The 22,946-nt window shown below is 35.2% G+C and overlaps 4 protein-coding genes across 6 annotated transcripts; 1 reads left to right on the plus strand and 3 right to left on the minus strand.

Moving 5' to 3' along the window:
- Positions 1 to 1,500: 1,500 nt before the first annotated feature.
- On the plus strand, positions 1,501 to 2,539 carry LOC114722120 (uncharacterized). The gene has a single exon (XM_028908055.1). It carries the CDS (start codon positions 1,513 to 1,515, stop codon positions 1,858 to 1,860), a length of 348 nt encoding a protein of 115 aa, XP_028763888.1. The 5' UTR covers positions 1,501 to 1,512; the 3' UTR covers positions 1,861 to 2,539.
- Positions 2,540 to 4,540: 2,001 nt separating this feature from the next.
- Positions 4,541 to 9,341, minus strand: LOC114722124 (probable serine/threonine-protein kinase At1g54610). The gene is made up of 7 exons (XM_028908062.1): positions 8,777 to 9,341; positions 8,042 to 8,326; positions 7,639 to 7,956; positions 7,273 to 7,494; positions 6,683 to 6,777; positions 6,095 to 6,197; positions 4,541 to 5,033 (listed from the first exon to the last, which is right to left on the minus strand). The coding sequence occupies exons 1-7, from the start codon at positions 9,179 to 9,181 to the stop codon at positions 4,704 to 4,706; spliced, it is 1,758 nt and encodes a 585-aa protein (XP_028763895.1). The 5' UTR covers positions 9,182 to 9,341; the 3' UTR covers positions 4,541 to 4,703.
- Positions 9,342 to 10,728: 1,387 nt separating this feature from the next.
- LOC114722123 (light-harvesting complex-like protein OHP2, chloroplastic) lies at positions 10,729 to 14,258 on the minus strand. Its single transcript, XM_028908061.1, has 2 exons — positions 13,773 to 14,258; positions 10,729 to 11,242 (listed from the first exon to the last, which is right to left on the minus strand). Exons 1-2 carry the CDS (start codon positions 14,207 to 14,209, stop codon positions 11,128 to 11,130), a joined length of 552 nt encoding a protein of 183 aa, XP_028763894.1. The 5' UTR covers positions 14,210 to 14,258; the 3' UTR covers positions 10,729 to 11,127.
- A 786-nt stretch (positions 14,259 to 15,044) lies between these two features.
- LOC114722122 (uncharacterized) lies at positions 15,045 to 19,951 on the minus strand. 3 transcript variants are annotated; one of them, XM_028908060.1, is made up of 3 exons: positions 19,643 to 19,951; positions 18,172 to 18,807; positions 15,045 to 15,831 (listed from the first exon to the last, which is right to left on the minus strand). In XM_028908060.1, the coding sequence occupies exons 2-3, from the start codon at positions 18,714 to 18,716 to the stop codon at positions 15,762 to 15,764; spliced, it is 615 nt and encodes a 204-aa protein (XP_028763893.1). In that variant the 5' UTR covers positions 18,717 to 18,807; positions 19,643 to 19,951; the 3' UTR covers positions 15,045 to 15,761. The 3 variants fall into 3 exon arrangements, with proteins under 3 accessions (XP_028763893.1, XP_028763892.1, XP_028763891.1); XM_028908059.1 differs by having other exon boundaries at positions 19,814 to 19,949; XM_028908058.1 differs by lacking the exon at positions 19,643 to 19,951 and having other exon boundaries at positions 18,172 to 19,612.
- Positions 19,952 to 22,946: the final 2,995 nt, after the last annotated feature.

The raw sequence follows: 22,946 nt of genomic DNA on the forward strand, positions 1-22,946 counted from the left end.
TGTGCGCAATTAATATATATGTGGAAGCCCCACACAGCACTATAAATGAATTTTGTCACCCATCTTCAAATATATAGTGGCACATGACTTGGTACCTTTGCTTTCACTAAATTAAACATATGTATCAACAATAATTTCTAATTTTTCAGATTAAAATGTTAAATTACCTACAGAGTAGCTTTAGGGAAATACTCAAATAGAGGCTTACATATGTTACAAATATATGGTCAAGATTTGGGGGAAATTTCATCGATCACCTATATATGCCAAATGTATATATGTTCAAATGTTTGCAAAACCATCCGAAGTGTCACCTAATATATCTTACATTACCTCAGACCTCAGGTTCGTGCAATTCAAGGGGGAAAGATTAAATCAAAGAGGCATTGCATTATTTTCAAGTCTTTGGAACTTCATGCAACCTTTTAAATTATTGCAAATTTAGTTATTTATGGTAGAGAATTATATATGTGTGTCTCAAATAAGAAAATTAATTACATCTAAATCCTAACCACATGTAAATATTAAAAAAGTTGACACGTGAGTAGAAAATGAGGAAATGATTAATTTTTAATTATTGAGGCCTTCTGCTTATTTATATTATATATATCCATCTAATATTAAAGTAAATGTACAAATTTTAATGGTAAAGATCCAAAGATAAATGGGACATGATATATGCAAGTTCCCCCGTCACCAAACAAATAAAATAGAGAATTGATGTTTGAAAATGAAGAATGGGCACTTTGTACAAAGCAAAACATAGTGCCTTATCCCATCGCAGAAACACTAAACAAAGCAACCAAATTGACCCCACCATTATCAAATACCGTGGTCCCTACCTCAACTATGTGAATTTGTTATATTTTCTTCATTTTGTACACATTTTAATGAATTAACCCTAACATTTTCTCACGATCCATGTAAAAATTCCAGGAAAAAAGGGACTAATTTATTGGTAAAAAGAATTACATATTCTTAAAGTAATAAACACTTATTTTTGATATACTCACATTTTTTTACATCAATTGATATTTTTTTTTACTAAGCCCAGATATTTTCTTATTAGAGACAATCATGTTTGAGATACTACCAAATACTAAATATAAATATTTTTCTTATCGAGTATTCAAATCTGGTTTGATCGCGCTGTGATCAATTAGCCCCTGATACTCAATCCCCATTAACACATCAATTTATATATATTCCGTCCTATACAAATTAAAAAAAAAATTCAATTTGGTGAGAATATGCTTGAAGGATCATGCGCGTTATCATCAGCGTTCACATTTGTAAATCATGCAAGTGAATTCAATCTGTGTCATCACTAGCAGACGGTGACGTGTCTTTGTGCGGCAAGTAGGCCCCACCTCCCCCCTCAAGTCATGATTCCCATTGCAGCTGTCCAACATCACACATGGGGTGCCACCACACCGGATCATAATGCCCCTTCTCTCTGTCTCTCTCCTTCGTCCTTCCTCTTAAAAACCCTCAACCACTTTGTGTGTGTTCATGCAGGCCGATCCTCAAGAGCTAAAAGACAAAACAGATCGATCAAGAGAGAGAGAGGCTTTGAAGCTAAGCTTCTCAGCTTTAATGGAGAAAAGCAAGTCGGTTCCTGAGTCATCATGCTCTTACGCAGAGTTCAATGGGTTCGGAGAGAGATCCAACTCTTACAGCTTCAATGGACCGAGCCACAAAGGAAATGGCTTTTACACTTCCAATGATGCAGAGTTCAAGAGGAAGAAGAGGATCAAAGCTTATAATGGTTTCACTGTGGAGGGCAAGCTTAAATCCAGCGTCAGAAACAGCTTCAAGTGGATCAAGAACAAGTTCACCGATACGGCTACTAATTATTAGCTTCACATCCTTATTTAATACCTGATTAGGTAAAGTTTGTCTTAGCTGCTAAACATAATTAGCTGTCAGAGTTTTCAATAAAAATCTTGCGAGGTAATCTTGAAACTGTAAAAAAAGAAAAGAAAAGAAAATTGCTTTTCATGGATTTATTCAAGAATCTGATGGCAAAAAAATACGTACAAGAACTAGACTTGATTATATAAGTTTCACCGAGTTTGTGAAGATCTTTCATATGTCTCATCTTTGAAGGTCACATTAAGGAAGGAAAGGAAAAAGGGAAAGCTAAGCTTTGTTTTAACCAAACGGAAACAAGCTTAGTTATTTCTCTTTGTAAAACTTGTTTGCTTTGCAAATATTATGTCAGCTGTTGGAGATTTTATGTGTATGAGTGTTGGAGGTGCTGATGGAGGAGTTTGGCAGTGAAAATTAGACATGGGAGAGATTAATTAAGGGTTTAACTGTGGGGTGCTTTTGTAACAGGAGAGGAAATATCAAACAAGAAATTAAAGGGAAGTACGTAGTGTGTTTGTGAGGTAAGAGCTGAGATTATGATTCTGAAATAGATTTTCTTTAGAATCATAAAGGTTCTGATTCACGCGATTATCCCAGAAAATGCTTCTGAGATTATATCAAGTAGAACTGTATGTGCTTAATTATGATCAACATCCATGGTTATTAATATCAAATGCATATATAATTCATAACAAATCATGTTAGAATAATGTAACTGAATTTTTCAGACATCATACACTTACATCTGTCAGCTGGATAAGTCCAGAGAGTAGTGAATTCGCAGAGATTGATATTGGTGAGTTTCCAAGAAACTGAGGTTGATTTATGGTCAACTAAGTGCATCTCAATATTTAACCAAACATCTTAATGAACCTCTGATGAGCAATCTTGGAACCCGTCTCTCGGCCCCCCGCCCCTCTATATATATAAATATATATTTATATATCTACATTCACACACGCTAATTTTTGTAGGAAGTCTAGTCTTATAAATAATTTTTCAATTAGACATATTTGGCTTGCAACAGCTCATTTTTTCCCTTTAATTTAGGTCAGATTATTCTTTTACTAAATTTAATGACATGGACTCATAGTTCTTTAATCAGTGCAAATTAAACAGCGTACATCATCTAATCTACTCCTCTAGTTCTAAATATAAAATCCCTTTCATAGTGTAAATTATACCACGAAAGGGGTCTTATATTTAAGATCAGAGAAATAATTTATATGAAATCACAAATCAAAGCATGCCTCATCTTAGAAGTGGGTCCAACCTCTAAGTGTCACTTCAGAATTGAGGTTTAATTTTTAATATTAATGTGATGATACCGGCATTTAAATTCAGAAAAAAAAAAAAAAGGTTTGATTATCCATGAAGACAAACTCGGCCAGCCATAATAAGGTTATTTCTATATATGAACAGCATACATGACCCTAATTAGGTTTAATACAATTTTTGGTCGCTTAAATTTGCTTTCATTTTGATTAAATTATAGGTTTTAATCCTTCAAATTTCTTTTTATTTAAAATATTGGTTTTTATAATTCAATAAAAATTCAGACTATTTGGCTTCTTGAAGAGCCAAAACCTATGATTTAAAACTTGAGGAACCAAATATATATTAACCCCTCGTTAACTCTTCTTTTATATTTTGTTCAGACACAATTAGTGATTATATTATGCCATGGAAGGGGTATTATAAGACGTATGAAGCTGGGTTATACCGGTCCAAAAGGAAAAAATGAAGCTGGGTTATAACATGAATATGATGCAATTTATTATTTCACTCATCGGGGGATATTGTTTGCTTCTTTTTATAACGCATTGCTTGTATGCTGAGAAGATGAAATGGATAATTGTAATGGACTATGCCCCAAGAGTGAACAAGAAGAAGTGGAACTTAAGGTCATGGAATATATGGATTAGACTAATCAATCAATCATTATTTTTTAATTAACCCACTTATACAAGTCTAATCAAATCGTGGGTCCCCATAAAATGTAAAAATTTAATTTAGCTGAGAGAGATCTGCTCTTGACTCCTAGTATTTAAAGAGAGATTAGTCTGCCTAATATTTATATCTAGGTCTGTTTAAAATTGACCAATTCATGTTTTAAAAGGAGGAAGTTGAAGACCTTCCAATTGGCTTAGGATGGTTATTTTTTATGTATATGTCTAGTACTCTAGTCTACATTTTTCTTTGCTTTGCCACGTACCTTGCATTAAGTGCTAGGGTTCCATTCAGTGCATGAAAATTTTTAATTTATTTATGATTATAATAGTTTGGATGCGATAAATTCAAAACCTAAAGTTCGTCATACACGTCATGTATATTGAATCTGATCTGATGATTTCCCGCAAAGATACCTACTTTTTCTTCATTAATTTATACATAGGACGTTGAGACGGGGAAAAAAAAGAAGAAGTAATTTTACAAATCAGGCCGAATTCAGTGCTAAACATAATTACGATACTCCTTTCCGTTTATATGACGTTAATATTCTGGGTTTCAGTTTAATTTATAACGTTTCCTTAAGTTAAAACAGTCGTTTAAATCATTATATAACTTTCCGAAACAAAAATTGATGTAGGGGAAAGAGGGATCGCCAGTCACACGGCTCCCTGATGGGTAGGGTAAGGCTGCTTCAGAATGACCTTGACCAAAGAAGTTGACACAACACGAGATCATCTTCATTCTTCATAAAGTCACAATTAATGAAAAGAATGAAAATAAAAATTAAAAAAAGTTGACATTTTAAAAAAATATTGGTTTAAATGCCACCTGTTCATGGCCAAAAGAAGGGAAAAAGCCACCCGTTCTGTTGAGACCTATCAATGAATTCCAAAGACACCCTTTTTTGGGTTTCTAAATTCTCTGGAGGAAGCTGACCTGAGGATCCGGTGTGGTCCGTAGTTGTTGTCTTGTTTGTTGGACGCATGTTGTTTAGACTTGGGTAATGGAGGAAGGTTCTTGACATTAACATGGCGATGGATTCTGTGGGACAACTTTTGATCACCAAAAGCCAAATTTGGAGAAAGAATGAGAGGAGATGGATGATCCTTTGACTCAGCAGTGTCAGAAACAGATGATGTCCTACTGCTTGGGGGGATTCTGCCCTGTTCTTCATTAGGAACAAATGCCTCAACTTCCTTGCTCAGTTCCTGGTATAACATGTGAAGAACACCGTTTAGAATGCCATCAGGTTCTCTTTTCTTGTTTTGAAGGAAATACAAGCTCCTTAACATAAGTCTACTCAGTTATGATCTTCTCTTTTCCAATTGATATCAGTATATCTGATATTTGAGCTAATCAACCGTGTTCTTAGTTTCTTTCCTTTAGGTTTGGCATCACATTATCAATCAGGAAATTTATGTTTTATACACGATATTGGCACTACCCTTATTGATAGATTGTGACTTTCGCATTAGTCAATTTTTCTTCCCCATATTTTTTGCTTCCTAACAATGAATCAAGCATCAAATAGGCAGTAATCATAATATTATGCAGAAAAATCAACCGAATTGACCAAAAAAAAAAAAATCCACCGAATTATCTAGTATATCCCGGTAAAAATTGAAGCTCATGATATGGTTAAACATCTTTGGTATAATTATTTAAAAGGACGTGTGCAGAAAAAACACCAGCTCTCTTCTACAGGTTGTGGTCTCCTGTATCGTGGACACAATGGAGACCTCATAAATATTCAATCTGTCTGATGCTTCCTCTGGATTGATGTGGAGCAAGTCAACACTAACAGGGCAAATATCAACGCCCACAACTGTCGGGGAGCTAAATGAGACAACTTAATTAAATGGTCCTTCTCAAGGTCAGAACTTAAATTTTAATATAACACCGTCAATCATATCAGTGGTTTGCATGTCATTAGCATGAGTAACGCAGTTGCTTTTTTAGTTTAATTCTTAGTTGAGGTTTATCATCAGCATTTTGTTTGAGGTTGGCCGGCTGAGCTGTATTTTGGGTGTTTAGAGTTTAGGGTTTAACTAGTTGCAGCCTACAAGCTTACAAATGGACTGCCTAGTCATGCATGTTTCCTCTTATTGAACTTCATAAATCAGATTATTGAGTTGCTCCCAGAAAATTCTTGAATCTTCAAAATTTTACTTTTAGTTCTACAACAAGGAGACATGCGTAGAACAACAACAGGAATACATAAATAAATACATATACTATGAACAGAGCAGAAGGCTTGGAGGATTTTCACCTCTTTAGAAGATACAGTATGCTCTGTTGGCCAGCCGGATGCCACATTCTTCCTTCGCCTCTCATGACGGGTATGAGATCGTCTTAATTTAGCATTCACATTCCTGCAAGTATTACAACAAGCCTTATCTTGCTAACTGCTCATGCCTACATATACTATCTCCAGTCCTAATTATAAAAGCCAATTGATTAATTTGAGGAAATTAAGAAAGTAAGTTGAGTTAGTTATTTGTCCTAAATAGGTATTGTTTTTTCTAAAATATCCTTATTAGTCAAGTGTATTGATCAGGACTATCATTGTTAGAAGGGCTACTTTGAAAAAAAATGTATAAATATGAGAGACAAAATGGATCGGGGTCTTATATTTAGGATCAAAATAAAAGTCAAATAAGATCTTATATTAAGGACAGAAGGTAGTATTATTTAAGAAAAGAAGTCTCATGTTATAAACGCATACCAGAGTCGGCTTAACCTCACTTGTTAGGTACAAAAACAATACAGGGTACTGCCTTCTACATGTAGCGAGTTTGTGCATCTATAAGTTGACTGAAACTAACCTCAGAACACTGAGTACCAAAAAACGACTTACTCGATCTCTTCATTGGTAAGATTTTGCCCATCATGTTCCGTGTAGCTTACAGGCAGACCAGAGAGATCACGTGCCAATGGGCTTGTAAAGAAAAACTGCAGGCAGAAGGTACATCTATGTTGGAAATCCGAATAAGTTACACATTCAATTATATCCTACTTTTTCATTGGGATTTCGATAGATGAAATTCAGTGCAGTTGTAATAATTTGATATTAGTTGTGAGGCAGTACTTAAGATAAAAGTTTCTTCAATCAAGATCAATCTTAATTAAGAGTAAATTAAAAAAAATACCTTGAATCATGAAAAATCACACAAACCTCCCATCTATTTTTAAAATCAGGGTATTTCAGTCAAAATAAGCTCTCATCATTTGTCAGAGAAAATGTCAGTGCAACAAGGGAAACGGGTGCATATTTTCAAAACAGGGGAAGAACTGGGTTTTGAGCATCCCTCAGTAGAGGAGAGAGTAATTCATTCAATGCGCAATTCAACTGAACATCTAATCTTTCAGTAAAGAAATACGAAGCACGCATTTTTAGGTGCGGAGATCACAACTACTTATCAGGATTTCTCGCCCGGATTGACTCACCTGATTTTGAAGAGCTTTAGATGCAGTGCCACGGTATGCAGGATCCAATGTGAGCAGAGTACACACAAGGCCCACAGAAGATGGAGGGAGATCCCTAAAAGATTCTGCTAGGCTGGGTCTGTAAGTCTTCGGAGGTCTAAATGTTGTGGGAAGATTCAATTTTTTCCAGTACTCCTCTGATGGCGTGCCACATAGCCTGAAAATTCTATGAAGTTGCTCAACCTGAAAGCAGAGAAACTTAAATGACTTGCAGAACGAAATAATAGAAGATGACCAGACAACACAACATAGACACAAAAATAGACCAAAAGCTAAAGATGGAATTTAATTAAAAAGGATTTTGGCAGATCATATGGGCATTATCACCTCTGTTCTTCCTGGCATGATTGGAATTCCCATAAACATTTCTGCCAAGAGGCATCCAGCACTCCACAAATCAATACCAACTCCATAATTCGTGGCACCTAACAATAGCTCAGGAGCTCTGTACCAAAGCGTCACAACCCGGTTGGTGAGATACTGGTTATGGTTTAGGTTATAAAAATTGGCAAGCCCAAAATCAGCAATCTTGAGCATTCCATTTTTATCAATCAAGAGATTTGACCCCTTGATATCTCGGTGCAAGATGCCCCTGTCGTGGCAATGCTGCAGACCTGAAAGCAATTGATGCATATAGCACTTGACCTACATCAATTTTTCCAGATTATTATGGTAAATTATGGGAAATGCTAAAATTGTCAAAGGCGCCAATGAGAAAATTTTAATTAACCTGTGGTTCAGTGAGTCGTTCTTCAGGACGAGATATTATTCTAGCCAAGTCTGATTGCATGAAATCAAAAACAAGATAAATACTATATTGCATTCTTGATGTAGCCAATCCTTTAAGTTTTATGACATTAGGATGATCCAATATCTGTAGTATCGCAATTTCCCTTGCCATAAATTTAATGCTCTCCGGCTGGGATTTATCAAAGCGAACCTTCTTAAGGGCCACAAGTTCCCTCGTGGCCCGATCTCGTGCTTTATAAACATTGCTGTAGGTTCCTTGTCCTACCTGAAAAACAGAAAATTTTACACATGGGCCCAGTCAATTAACGTGCTTTCTACCATCGTCAGCGATGAAAAACCTATGAACCTACAAATCACAACCCATGCTCGAACTTTTTAATCACATTAATTGTTTTCAGTTTATATCTCACTCAATCAGGTAATTAATAAATAGAAATCCTCTTCAATCAAATTTTTGATCCAAACTCAAACATTGATGACTTCAAGACTCTTAATGATTCAAGCAGCCAAACATCTAACTAGTACCCAAAATGACGCCACATTTGAAAGAATGCTCCAAAGAATCCCAAAATGATGCGGCATAGTAATAGGCTAGTACTTAGTTAAGATGTAGGAGCAATAACGTTGGATGTGTAAAGAATGCTACATCATTTTGCATAACCCTTCATCATTCAGCTTTATCTAATCCGGAACATGACAAAACCCAAACAAAGACCTTGTCAAGCATTACGTATGACTCAGCACTCCGGGGAACCAAGCCAGCCAAAACTTCTCGAGGAACATTATCAACTAACCATCTGGGCCACCCGTCAACCATCTCATCGTCAAAAGATTTCCTTGGTATTTTCTCACCATCATGCACAGCATTTCTCTTCCCCTCTCCCATCCAGCGGTTGCTGCTACCTTCCCTTTCTTCGTTCCCAATACCAGACCCAAGCCGATGCTTTCTGATTTCGCGCTGGTGCACCCTACCAATATCTTCACATTCGCCATATATCTGGCCCATCGATCGTCGATGAGCAGCGAAATCCCCATTTCCAACATACCCATTCTCTAGTTTCAGCCTCTCTAGGCCCTTAGCTTCCGAACCCCCCGATGGCTTAGCCTGAACGCAGCCCATAACTCTCTAGGGTGCCGATCTCAGCATCAGTATGATCCCATTTGTAACGATGTGTACAGGAAGTGACATGCCCGAGTAACAGTGATGAAGAAACGGAAGCAGACGGCCAAGAAGCTGAAGGGCTATTGCTGGGATGTGAGAGAACGAAAAGGATAGGAGAAGAATGTGTCGGATTCTGGAGGCCGCTCATGGCCGGCACTTTTGGAATCTTGCTGTGAGTAAACAAGTACTGTGTGACCTTTTTCCCGAATTTTGGTGAGCGCTTCTTTTCTTCGATTGCTCCGTTGAAAACGTGAGTGTGTACAGTTTTTGGGAAATTGAAAGGCGCGAACTTTCGGGGCGGGAAAACAAACGGACAATTGAACATGAACAGACAGAGCCAGAGTAAACAGAAAGTAAACAATGTCGGCTTTCCGTACGGTATCGACACGTGGAGCACACGTGATCGTCTCTGACAAAGGCTTCTGGCTTTTAAATTATCGTTATAATCAGATGCCTTTTTTCACCCAAAAATTGAGATGATGCGTGTTGTTTCTCAATTCCGAATATGGTAACACGAATAATATTTTATCAATAGTAGTCAGGTAAAAAAATTACTACCTCTTATCCTAATTATGGTTGAATAATTTAAATAGATTAAAAATAAGTTAAATTAGTTATTTATAATAAATATGTGTTGTCTTTCCTAAAATATTCTTGTTAATCAAGTGTATTGGTTAAAACTACCATTATTAGAAGAATTACTTTAAAAAAATGAATAAATATGAGAGACAAAGTAGACTAGGGTCTTATATTTAGGATCAAAATAAAAATTAAACGAGGTCTTATATTAAGGGTTGAAGATAATATTAACAATATGACTTATTTCAAGTTTACATAGGACTCGTTTTCGCTATAAATAAGACTATCTTCAATTCTTAATATAATAATTAGAGAACTAATTTATAAATATTTAAAAAATTACTTAAATTAATTATTTATAATAAATATATATTATCTTTTCTAAAATACTCTTATTAATTATGTTCATTAGAACTATTCTTTGATGTAAACCTTAACATATGCAATTATCATAGAGGTTATTTTAAAAAATATATATATGAATAAATATAAAACAAAATAAATTAAAATCTTATATTTAGGACTAAATTAAATTTCTAACTCTTATATTAAGATAGTAGTATATTAACTAGCCTAATAAAACTTGTTTGGCAAGTTACATATTTTAACTTGTCATGGCTCCATTGTTTAAGTAATATTATCACGTTTATTAACAAATTAAATATTATGTTTTTTTTAATTAAAAAGCCTTATAATTTTGGGAAAATCACAAAACAAGACCATGAAGTTAAAAAAATTACAAATTAAAACCCATAACAATATTAATATGGATTTTAACAATAATAATATAAGTTTTGACAACAATTTTTGTGAACCAGTCCCTGTGTGTAATCTTTTCCATGGTTTTTTTTTTTTTTTTGCGATTTTCCCTTCAATTTTTCAACTAGTTCAAAACATTTATAATAAGAAAACATCTTTCGGGCATGGCAAACAAGAGTTCGTATTCTTCATTAACATATCAGTTTATATCTTGGATAAAAACTGCAAAATATCGACAGACCAGATCTAAACCTCTATAGTTCTGTCTTGGGAAAAGGTTTGAAGAATAAATAAATATAATTATGGAAGGTAGACTTTATACACAGTCACATTTTTTTGTGTCATAATTTGGTCGAATGCATGAACAGAGAATATCTGCTCTGCTCACCAAATGCCGTATACATCTCTGTCTATACGGGTAAGAGTAGAGCAAAATGAAAGAAGGAAATCCTCAATGTTATCATTCCAGGCAACTTGGTTGCTTGCTATAAATGGGAGTAACAAACCACAGAAATATATTACGAATAAAGGTCGAAACTATCAACAACATTAAACATTAAAATTGTTCATTCCAAATCTACGATCCCAAAATTCGAAAGAAGGATCTTTACTTGATCAACAAAGTCCGAACCTGTTGCATACTCTGTTAGCATCCCAACGGCAAAACCGAACATGGCCCATCTGCATCAACCAAATTCCAAATACACAGGCCAAATTAAACAAGTCACATGAATACCAAAGGATGAAAGGATACCCAACAGAAACACATGAATGTATAAGAAGCATCGTATCAAAAGAGTAGATGATATTAAGCACAAGGAGGGTGGGAGATGTTTCTTCAGTTTTGCGTGTGCACGCCAGAACGATGCATACAACTAACCAGTTGCGACCATCTAATGACTGTCTAAACAATTGCATCCTATGGAGCAAGGCCACTTCAAAATTAAAAAGGAAGCCATGCCCGTGTCTCACGAGCATCTAAGTAGGCAAAGGGCTCTCCCTCAAAAAGCTCATTATTAAAATAAGAAAACCAACCCACTTAAAAGTGAGACCATACATCATTGTTACCAGCTTGGTCTCCGTTAGTGTCCAAACAGTATTGAACCCTCCACGCTTGTGACAACACCACGAGACCTTAGGATTTGGATCGACAAAAATCAATATGGCTGAATGTGGATGATGCAGTCAAATCAATCTTAACTGTTCACTTGATCCTACACCCATATTTTCCCACATGTCGACGCTATTTTCAGATTACTTCACTCAATGTTCATTTTCACTAACTGCAATGACCATCGAATGAATATTAAGTCAGCCTATCATTTATTCATGAATTAGGTAAGGTCTACCTTGAAGAGTATTTCCTCACTGTGGTTGAAGAAAGCTTTAAGGATAAGGACGTACGCATATAAAATTAAGTCAGCCTATCATTTTCACTAACTGCAATGACCATCGAATGAATATTAAGTCAGCCTATCATTTATTCATGAATTAGGTAAGGTCTACCTTGAAGAGTATTTCCTCACTGTGGTTGAAGAAAGCTTTAAGGATAAGGACGTACGCATATAAAATTCTAGTTTTGTATTGATTAGTTTATATCTATTTAATCAAATAAAAAGCCACAACAATTTAATTATAAATTAATTATTGAAGAAAGACAGCTCTCTTATAAGAAGCAAAGCTTCCAGCTCATTATTGAGGTGTCTAGACTAATTAAGAGGAGGTGCCTCCATTGACCAGGAGAACGTGTCCCCGCTGATCAAGAAGAGACGCTTCCACTGGTCAAGGAGAAAAGCATCATGCGAATCATACCATAAGCAGGAACTTCCTCTAAGCTAGTTATAATTGATAATGAGTGTCATTTCTTAAGTTTGCCATAATTAGCAATGGATGCTTCATCCAGAAAGAGGCAAAAACTAAGTGCAGATGCCTCCACTAAGTGTGGTCAAGCAGATAAAGAAATTGGCGCGCTTCCGCTTGACAATACTCAACAAGTCCATCTCCCAGGCAATAAATATAAGATTTCCGTAGATGTCCTTTGAAAATCACACTTTGACAAGAAACACATGTAAGATTAGTGTAAGCACGTGCCAAGCTTAAGACTGACCTTAGTCATAAAATCTAATTGTAGTGAAATTCCCATTGTCGTTCTATGAAGTGCTTAAAAGTGGTCAGCGAATCAGTCCCTTTGAGAGTAAACCAAGTCATCTCACTCTCCCTCTCTTGAAAAGTTGAGGTGAGAGGAAGTTTGATAACGTCATTAACACTTAAGAGTTGGAGCAATGCTAGCCCGGGAAGAATCAAACAAGTTAGCCCAACTTTGCAAGGAAGCAAAGCTTACAACGTGTTTCCCTACTGCACGAGGAGAAAACTTGAAAATGCTAAAAGAATACAGTAGCTCATCTGCCCCTTTAGACAGCCACCCAAAAGCAAAAAGCTTAATAGTTAGATTCAGTTTTCTACACGGTTACCCTCCATTTGGCTGCTATAATTTGTTCTAACGTTTCCTATCTATATTTTTGTATCTGATGTCCAATTGAAATTCCACTAAATTGGATTTAACCAATGTTACAAAGTGGTGACAAACTGAAATTCTAAAAGTAGGCTAGAAAACTTTAAAATAGTCTTGGAGAATAGCTTTCAGTGACTTCTACAATTGTTTTAGAGGAAGAAAATGAAGCGAAAAAGTTGATAGTCTCGTAATAAATTTTACAGAATCAAAGTTTATCACAATAAAACAAGAATAAAAGGAATGAAAAGCATAAAATAATCGTACATCTATAAAACATATCCAATCAATAACAATGTAGGAAAGGAATGGCAAGCGGGAATAAAACAGACCTCGCTATAAACCAGGCATGACCGTGACTAGAACACCAGAAAGTTTCACAAAGATTTAGCTTCTGAGTCATATTCATGGTCATCTACATTTCCTGCTCCTAATCTTAGACTAGAAATTCAGCTAATCAAGTCCAAGGCTGCTACTGCTTGGGACATATATCAACCAAGCAAATTCTTATCGGAGAGAAAAGAAAATAAGGCGACGAATATTTAAGCAAGTATCCCATAAAACCTCCTCAGCCACTATAGAAATTCGTTCCGCTTTAAATCCATCCATATTCTGACGAACAGCTCATCATTCAAGCAGTTGTACCAACATAAAGAAAAGCTCGAAATTCATTGTCTCCAAAAAAAAAAATCAAAGCTTTACCTTCCATTGTTGATCTCATTTTTCCCCACGAATCCAAAAGCAGGGCCCTGATCTGCTTCTTCCAGCTTCTTCTGCTTGAAGTAGTCCTGAAGCTCCTTCGCCTTTTGCCTCTGAAACTCTAATGTAACAACATTCTTATCGTCCGCAACAACAGCAGCCACATTCTGCTGAGGAGGAGCGGGCGCCACAGGTGACAGGGACGGGGACGGGGACGGCGACGGCGGAGATGGAGGGTTGGGTTTCAGGGGTTCCCTCAAAGGAGGAGACCCTGGTCTTCTCAGAGGCCCTTCGGTCTGAGAATTCCTGATGGCGAAACTATAATACTTGGAAGAAGTAGAAAATCGAAGGGAATAGGATGATGCAGAAGAAGATGAAGAGGAAGTTGAGGAAGAAGAAGATGGGATTTTGATGCATGGGATTGAAGATGCCACTGACATTTTCTTCGCCGGTGGTGCTACCCAATTTCCCACAGATTTTCTGGTTTTTTTTTTTTTTAATATTTAAACCCCATAGTTTGATGCTTTGAGAATCCTCTTGAACCGGGTTTTGTTTGGATTTGTGGATTTGGAAGTGAAGGGGCTTATCATCATCAGAGAAAGGTTGTGTGGACAAGGCATGGCCAAGTTTCCGCTGGAAAAGTGGCTCTAGTTTACTGGCCGAAGGTGCCACCTCCATTTGCCGCGACTAAATTATGAATGTCGTTTACCATTTTTTTTCCTTACCCAACAATGTCGTTTAGCTCATATGTAATATAACTTGAGATTAGTGCGTTTAGTTTGATTTTTTTTAATTTTTTTAATCAAAACATTCACATGTGTTACATTTTTTTTAAAAAAAATAGTTACAGCTTACGCTATATAAAAATTTTTTTACCTAAATTTAATATCTTATTGCACTGGACTCAATTTCAAACACATGGACAAGAACTTGCCGGTATACCTGGGAAAGGGGCCACAAAATCTTGCGCTTTTACTTTGATTAAACCATCTTATATATCATAGTCCGAAAAAATATTATCCTCTATAAGAGTTAGTTGACTAATTTAAAGAGATTAAGAAAAAAAATTAAATTAATTATTTATAATAAATAGGTATTGTCTTTTTTAAAATATTTTTATTAATCAAGTGTATTAGTTAGAATTATTATTATTAGAAGGACTATCTTGAAAAAAAAAAAATAAATATAAGAGATAAAATTGTTTGAGATTTTATGTTTAGAACTAAAATAAAAATCAAACAAGGTTTTATATTAAGAACAGTATATATTTATTGTAAATTTTTTATATAATTTTATAAACAGGCGCGTCGGAAAAGCTAAGGATCCAGAGCCCGACCATAAGCGTCTGATAAATGACACATGTTTTCCTGATGGAGGAGTGGTGCCCCCTTTCATCAAACACACCACCAAGAGAACACTGCCACAAATGATTTTCACTCGCACGACTCGGGCAACTCAGTGACACCAAATGAACCCTAAACTCAGTGCAACGAGCGGAATAATTCTCAGTTTCCAACCCTTCCGTTCACAGCCCTGGTTTCAAGCAGAGGACATAACTCAGAAGCCCCTTTGTTTATCAGCATCACCAAGCTGCTATCAAATACTTTGTATGGAATCTCATGCTTGTATAATTTTTCTTCTAGATGAAGATGAGAACATAGGTGATAGGACTAAAACTTCGTCGATCCATATAACAATGAGAACATGAAATGGCATAAATGTGATGAATCGAAAGATAATGTAATCACACAAGAAATATACAATAAATTGATTGATGATGATGACGGTGAGAAGCAGAGGAACAAAATTGAAGGCTGCGACACAGACGATCACTCAGGCAGATCATGTTATTGGACTCTCTACCATGTCCGTCTCAGATGTCCTGTAAAATTGTGGCTTCATTCTCTACAAGCTGAGTGATGCTATTAGAAGCAGTGATTCCCTGGACGCCACGCAAATGAGTTCCACTCGTCTTATGGTGGAAATTCAATTTTACATAATGGCACACGAACAAGTTCTGTCATTCCCATTGTCAAATTCATCATCTGATCCATCCACTTCACTGCAGATGAATGACAATTTCTAGTTCAGTAATCAACTACACATAGGTTATTGGAAAAATTTAGAAAAATATATTACATACACCTCGTTTGACTTTTACCGAAATCACATGAGAAAGGCACCGTACAGATCAAAACGAAATAGCAAGTGGGTGGAAAAAAAATATGAAGCATGCGGCAAAGCTGCCCAAATCCTTTTGCACATAAGAAGATTTCGAGTTAATAAACCAAGAATCCAACTAATTATAATTCACATCAATATAGAAGCTTCCCAAAGATCATTCAAGTAACAAATAACAAAGGGGCTGAAAAATTTAGAAGGTACAGGTTTCTTTTCTTTTTTTTTTTTGGCCAAAGAATGTACGGGGTTTTGAATCAACCAAAAACCTAAAGATGTGGTGCCCAAGCATATCCACATGTATGAAGACATAGAACTTGCCCAAAATATCCAACAAGAGTAGGACATGATGAAGCCACTATTTTTATGTAGAAAAATAAAGAAATAAGAGTACAAGGGCAAAGGATGAGGCGTCCTTTATAAAAGCCAGAAATGAAAACCAAACAACAAGGTGAAACCACAACAATAGAAAGAAGCCTTCCCCAGTAATATCACGGAAAAACCTCGTTGCAGTAGCACTAGCAATTATCTAAAAATCCCAGGAAAGAAAAAGAAAACAAACATCATGCCCCTTAAATGCACCAAAAGCAGCATTTTATCCTAAAATATTCCATTAGTTATCTCAAACTAAAGACATATAAAACTTCAAGGCAGGCTTTTCCTATTAAACATTCCTTCCTTAAACCTTCCAGAATCTCTAAACTTGCTACGCAGAAATTACTCCAAATTTGCAAGACAAAATCAAAGCCTTTCAAGTTCCAAACCTACCAACTAAGAATCAGAGCTTTCTGCTCTGCCCCATGCCATGACCAAAAGGAAAAATATACGAGTAGATAAACAATGCAACAACGAATAGCTTATACTCAGATTCCACAAATTGCGTGATTAAACTTTTATTAATCCTAAGATAGTTCGCATCTTATAGAAAAGCACCATATATCTTCTACAATAGAACAGATTGTGTTTATGGGACCTTAATTTGACAGGACCATACGAATATAGCACATGGAAGGTAAGAACCGAATAACAGAATAACAGAACCCATATAAAGGAATAACTTATGATAACTATGAAAGAAAAGAGCTTTGTTAAACTCTCAGCCTATAACAAATCTATAATGTTAACCATTGACCAAAACGATCCACATTTAAGACCACTTGACTAGGAAGAGGCCTAACATATTCAAGAGAGAATCAATGAAATGATGTCCCAATCCAATAGAGATTGCAAAAATAAGACTTGAGAACAAAAACCACGGTCATTCAAAGCTAAAATCCTTCCACCCAAGAGCGAGGGATCATCTTCTCTTTTGATATTTTTTTCCTTAGTTATTAACTTGATAAGAACCAGGATGGTATGGGATGCTAAAGTCTGACATTGAATAGCATGAACTGCGTGACAAGTTACTTAAGCAGGGCGGTCCTCATGTGTAAACATCAAACTTTTAGAGATTCCCCACCCAGCTTGAGTGCCTATCATAACAGCAATATGCCCAAACGAGAGAAGTTGGATCAATTATCATGCCCGCCTCATATTAATTGATCTCCCTACCTAAATTACAAATGAACAATTACTACCGTCACCAGTTATCTCCCCCCTTTTCTCTTTTGCTTTCTGTCCATTGCTTGATTCGAGAACTTTATCAAGGCTACTGGCATTGCAAAATTTCAGAATCAATATGATATGGTTCAATCCAAATTCTGGTGGTTCAAGCACGAGCATAAAGCAAAGATATAAAGAATTTCAAGCATCAATAAGATCATTAGATTCAATAGTAATCACTGACAAGCAAAGAGTAAGATTATCCGTTAGTGGGAGAAACCAAAAATAAGAAGACAGGCTTAAGAGAGAAACAACAGATGTGGCATCGGAAGCATCATTAAAAGCTATAATAAATCAAATGGAGAACAGTAAAAGTACAAACCCACAAATCAACATTCTTATAGTCGCATCCAAGCAGAGGAGGAGGCAGGATCATGAAATATAGGGGTTTAGACACATAATACATATTTTCTTCACTATCCAATACATGCCTTTAATTAATTTGTCAAATTACCGTAATTCAAATAGCCAACTTTAGCATGCTTCTTTCGACATTTTATGACTAAACAAAGAAAGAAAAGTTAGAAATAGCGTAAACTAGCAAATCTTACTTGGTACAGATAATTTATTAATATAAATATTCTTGGCTAAAACATTTACGGAAAACAAAATACTCCGATACCTTGGTTCAAACTCTCGTATCTCAGTGAGCTCATTGCCACAAGCATCTGTCCACTGCACTTTCCTGCGCTCTCTTTGAACAGAAAAATCACTCCGCTCACCGCCTGATTCTTCACGTTCATTAGCAGCTTCAATGGGAGTTGGCTTATGATCTTGTGGCCTTTTTAGGCTACTTTTAAGTGCTATTTTTCTTGTAGCATTACTATTATCAAGATGAACAGATTGCTCCTTGTCAGAAACCAAGGACCCTGGTGAGACATCATGCTGTTGGGCAGGGCCCACTTTAAGAGGAGATGGTGTTTCAAGCCCTGCGGAAGCGCGACCAAAGCAAGCAAAGGAAGCGCAACCGCGGGAAATGCGATTCTTTGTTGAAGCCAGCTGGAGCTCGGGGTCTGATTCTTGGTATACCAACTGGTACTGGTTCCACGGGGAAACTCTCATGGGTTTATCCTCACTCCTCTGACCCAAGAGAAGAAGGGTCAGGCCCTTACTATATCCTGAAGCTGAAGAAGAGAAGAATCCTCCTCCTTCTACTGCCAATAACATCAGTTCTGCTCATCGGCAGTTCAGTAAAGCAGCATGAGATTTGAGATTTCTATATGTGGCTCTGTCTGCTTGAACAAACCAGAGTTGAAGCCTTTCAAGCAAAAAGAAAGTATTGTATAAGGATAGAATGAGTTTAGTAGGGGGGAAAAAATGCACATCTCACAGTGAAGGCATATCTCACAGTATAGATACAGATTTAGGAGACCATAAAACAAGACCGACACCCAATCTGAAGCCATTTAAAGGCGGCATCCAAATCTTTAATTTCCAAAAACGTGTTAAAAGTGTCGCTTAAAAGATCATGGTAATGAGCTCAGAAAGGAAGTGATTTTTTCTTTCTACGCAAAAAAGCACAGAATTCTGCAAAATAGTCATAACACATTTTTTATGTGCCAAAACCAAACTTCGCAAACAAATTCTTGATTTGAAAAAACTAAATAACAACTTGGCGAATCAATACTCCTGACAAACTTCAATTCATGGAGATTTTCTAAACATTTCGATATGGAATTCACAACATAAGTTGACAATAAAATTTAACAAAAAAAGAATAAATAAAAGTTAAGCAACAGTATCCTCACGAAAAATAAGAAAAGAAAACAAAATTTCTCAATCAGCTCCTATTCATTCAATGGAGCAAAAGATGAATCCCTGTTAATTTACCGACAAACGAATCTATCAACTATATCACAGTGGGATCGCTTTAAATGAAGGCAGAAGAAAAAGATCTCTACTTCGCCGCAGCCAGGCCTAAATCAAATGTTAACATGCAGTTCCTCACACAGCGTTCCTCCCCATTTACTGAAATAGCAAAATCCAGCGACAACCAAGAACAGCAATCGCCGGAGAGTTGCAGCACTTTCTAATGCAAAATAAAATGAACGAAAGCACCAACAAATGAAACCCTGAATGAGCTGATTTTAGACCTGACGACGACTTAGAGTTTGACTACTTTTTTTTCATGTGGCTTACTCAACTGACTTTCCATACTCAATCAAATTAAATCAGTAAAGAAGGACACTCCAGCATCGGTTTCCTTCACTATCTCGGCAAAGGGGCAGAGAAACTAGATCAAGGAAGAACCGAATTGGCAGTACCGAGTAGTGTTGAAGAGATCACGGAGCAAGGTCACCGGCGGTAGGATCAACAAGGGTGGCGCGTGGAATCGGAAGGATTAAGGAGGAGAATCTCCGATGGCCACATGGAATAAAAAATCGGCGAGTAATTCAATTGAGAGTGGGAATAAAATGGGAAAATTAAGCATGGCTTTGGTTCGAATTATGCAAAAGAAGATGGGGATAGTGACCCAAGGCGCATGATAGCGATGGGCCCCATTTTTTTAATGGCCAAATTCCTTTCTTCTTTTACGAGACATATTTGCGTGTTCGTGTATAAATTACTATTACTAATACTTTATATATAGGTACCCACACAAAGGATCATGCATTTAAAATCTAATTAAAATACCGTAAATAATTATTTCTTTATTTTTGTCCAGAAAAATAAATATTTTTAAAAAATTGAATGGTTGATTTTGAAATTTTTTTAATTAAAGACATGTTTCAAGACGATTTTTTTTATTAGAAAGGGCTTGAAAGTTTGAACCCTTCGCACGTATTAATTAAAGATTAATACTCCTTCCGTTCCTTATTATAAGAGACAGATAACCGAAATACGTTGATCAAAAAATTAGTTAAAATTAGTTGAGAACAATTAATGTGCTTTAAGTATAATTTGTTTTCCAAAAATGCCCTCATTAATAAGGAAAGAGAGTATGAAAGAGAATAATTAAAATATTAAAAGAAAGAGAAGTGGGAGGGAGAGAGAGTGTGAGTTGGAGATAATAAATATGGGTAAAATAGGAAATCAACACAAAAAAGTAGAGACAACTTTTAAGTGTCTCTTATATATAGGAACATACCATAAGCATCAAATGTCTCTTATAATAAGGAACGGAGGGAGTAAGATTTAATCATCAGGGCATGATGCACAATTAAGAAGAAACAAATTGCAAGTAAATTAAGAAGCCTGAGATTTTTTTTAATTAAGAAGAAATAATAGTTATTAAAGCTAAAAATAGTAAGAGGTGAAAAGAAAGGCATATAATATCTTGAGGAGCAAAATTTCAACGTACATAAATAACATTATTATGCCTTCAGGTCAACTAAAATAGTTGGACAAAGATTGGCTCTCATAACTGCCTATTGTATCTGGAGATTATGTATTGAAGACTTATTTTCCATTTCTTAATCAACCAATCAGTTGACATAATGCCTAAGTCTCTGTGTATAACATAAAACTTTTACTATATCACATTTTTTTTTTATAAAAAGACAATTTATCAAAATAAAAAGAAATGTTTGTTTTTTTTATAAGCAAAAAAAAGAGAAATGTTTGTGATACAGAGTGATTTAAATTTCTTAAAGGATTTTTTAATTATTTATTAAACATGAGGTATGACTTATTTGATAAATTCTATGGATACAATGATGAATTCATAATAGTTTAAAACAAGGAGGGAAAAAAAAGAGTTCAATTTGCAGATGAAAAAAGAATCACATGTTGAAATAATTTAAATTGGGGGATTTAATATGTTTGAATTTAGATTAATAAATAATATCAAATATACTGTAACATTTGTATTTTTGTAAAGTAGGGAGAGGGATTAAAATTATGTTAGGTTTAGGAGAATTTGGTCAGAAAACGACACAATAAATAAGGATAAAAAAATTATCTCCACTCTCTTAATTAATCTCGTCTCACTCTTTGTACCTACTTTCTTTTCTCACATAAGAATTATTCAGACAAGAAAAAAAAATGAAAAAGGAGGGAGGTTCTTCTCATAATCAGTCAAAAATTTGCCTCCCAAAAGAGGGAAAATATATATATATTTATATATATAACTAACAAGGTAGTAACACAATAGTTAGCTTAGTACCTCCTAGTCAATTTTATCTTTCCAACCAACAAGCTGAATTAAATTCTTTTGCTATCACTCTCACGTTCCAAATTTAATTTTTTAAAAATAATTGGCACGTGCCAATAAAACAGTTAAACATATTAAACCTGTTATAAAACTCTAGTAATCTTCAATATTAATCTTGTTAACATTACATTAATTCATATTTTCTCTTACTGTTTGCATATAAAAAAGAATAATACTATTTTCGGTCGTAATTATAAGACTTTTTTTATAATCCATAAACGAGGTTTTATTATTATGACTAGACGTAGTAATTATATACTTCTCTGGTTCTAAATATAAAACCATTTTTGTAGTGTAATTTACATTACAAAAAAGATCTTATATTTAAGATATGAGTAGTGTGTGACAAAATAGCACTATGTACCGTAGTGCAACAATTGCACAACAAGAGCTCTGACGCATAGACCATGAATCATACACATACACACTCGTATTTGGCACCTAAAATAAAAAATGAAATAGAAAAAATAATTTTGCATACAAAAATGTCTCCCACACATACATATGTAGATTTAAAAAATGATTAAGACAGATAATATCAAATAATGATGATAGGAGTATAATTAAATATTATATATATTTTGAATTTTATGTGATGAAATAAAAAAGTATTCTCATTTGTGCCTGCCAAATGGAGCCATATTTATAGTGCAATATCCATTATTAGAAGTATGACTTGTGAATCTCTCCTAATCAGCTTAAAGAGTACTTATCTGGTTCTATTTATAAGGTATTTTTAACATATTTTATACAGGCTAAAGAAAACTTTAAATTGCATTAACTCTTTATTAAAATATAACAATTTTCTAATTTTACCCTCATTTAATATATAACCTTTCAAAAGAATAACTATCTACACTATAATAAATAAAAGATAAAAATAGTATATTCATACTAAAAATTTAATGAAGTGACTTATAAATAGGATAAAAAAACTTTATCTCTCTACGTTATAAATAGGATAAGAGGAATATAGTGTGGTAGTGCACAGTTCGACCACCTTCTCTTGAGTTTGTGTGAATTCCTCACATAAAATCATATCTCTCCAGAATAACTTAAAAAGCCGTGGAATAAATTCTCGAATTAATCAGCTTTTTTTTTTTGCGGGGTCAAGAGCATGCTTTATCGACACGGGAGCACATGGAAGAATTTTCACATCTCGAGAATTATGTGGTTATCAACACTCTCTCAATCGCAATTTTATTAATTTATAAATTTATGGAATGAATGAATTGTTGTGATAT

Source organism: Neltuma alba, unplaced genomic scaffold (genome assembly GCF_004799145.2).
Source record: "Neltuma alba isolate B1F8T4 unplaced genomic scaffold, ASM479914v2 tig00012082_pilon, whole genome shotgun sequence".
In the NCBI taxonomy this organism is placed as follows: domain Eukaryota; kingdom Viridiplantae; phylum Streptophyta; class Magnoliopsida; order Fabales; family Fabaceae; genus Neltuma; species Neltuma alba.

What these genes read in the sequence shown, in the direction of transcription:
- LOC114722120 (XM_028908055.1), top strand. Translation starts at nt 1,513, where the DNA reads ATGCAGGCCGATCCTCAAGAGCTAAAAGACAAAACAGATCGATCAAGA.
- LOC114722124 (XM_028908062.1), bottom strand. Translation starts at nt 9,181, where the DNA reads ATGGGCTGCGTTCAGGCTAAGCCATCGGGGGGTTCGGAAGCTAAGGGC. An exon ending in CTTACCAATGAAGAGATCGA is followed by an intron (nt 6,198 to 6,682) that starts GTAAGTCGTTTT and finishes TAATACTTGCAG; the next exon opens with GAATGTGAATGCTAAATTAA. An exon ending in ATACTGTATCTTCTAAAGAG is followed by an intron (nt 5,034 to 6,094) that starts GTGAAAATCCTC and finishes ATGTTATACCAG; the next exon opens with GAACTGAGCAAGGAAGTTGA.
- LOC114722123 (XM_028908061.1), bottom strand. Translation starts at nt 14,209, where the DNA reads ATGTCAGTGGCATCTTCAATCCCATGCATCAAAATCCCATCTTCTTCT. An exon ending in AATGAGATCAACAATGGAAG is followed by an intron (nt 11,243 to 13,772) that starts GTAAAGCTTTGA and finishes TGGTTGATGCAG; the next exon opens with ATGGGCCATGTTCGGTTTTG.
- LOC114722122 (XM_028908060.1), bottom strand. Translation starts at nt 18,716, where the DNA reads ATGTTATTGGCAGTAGAAGGAGGAGGATTCTTCTCTTCTTCAGCTTCA. An exon ending in ATACGAGAGTTTGAACCAAG is followed by an intron (nt 15,832 to 18,171) that starts GTATCGGAGTAT and finishes ATTCATCTGCAG; the next exon opens with TGAAGTGGATGGATCAGATG.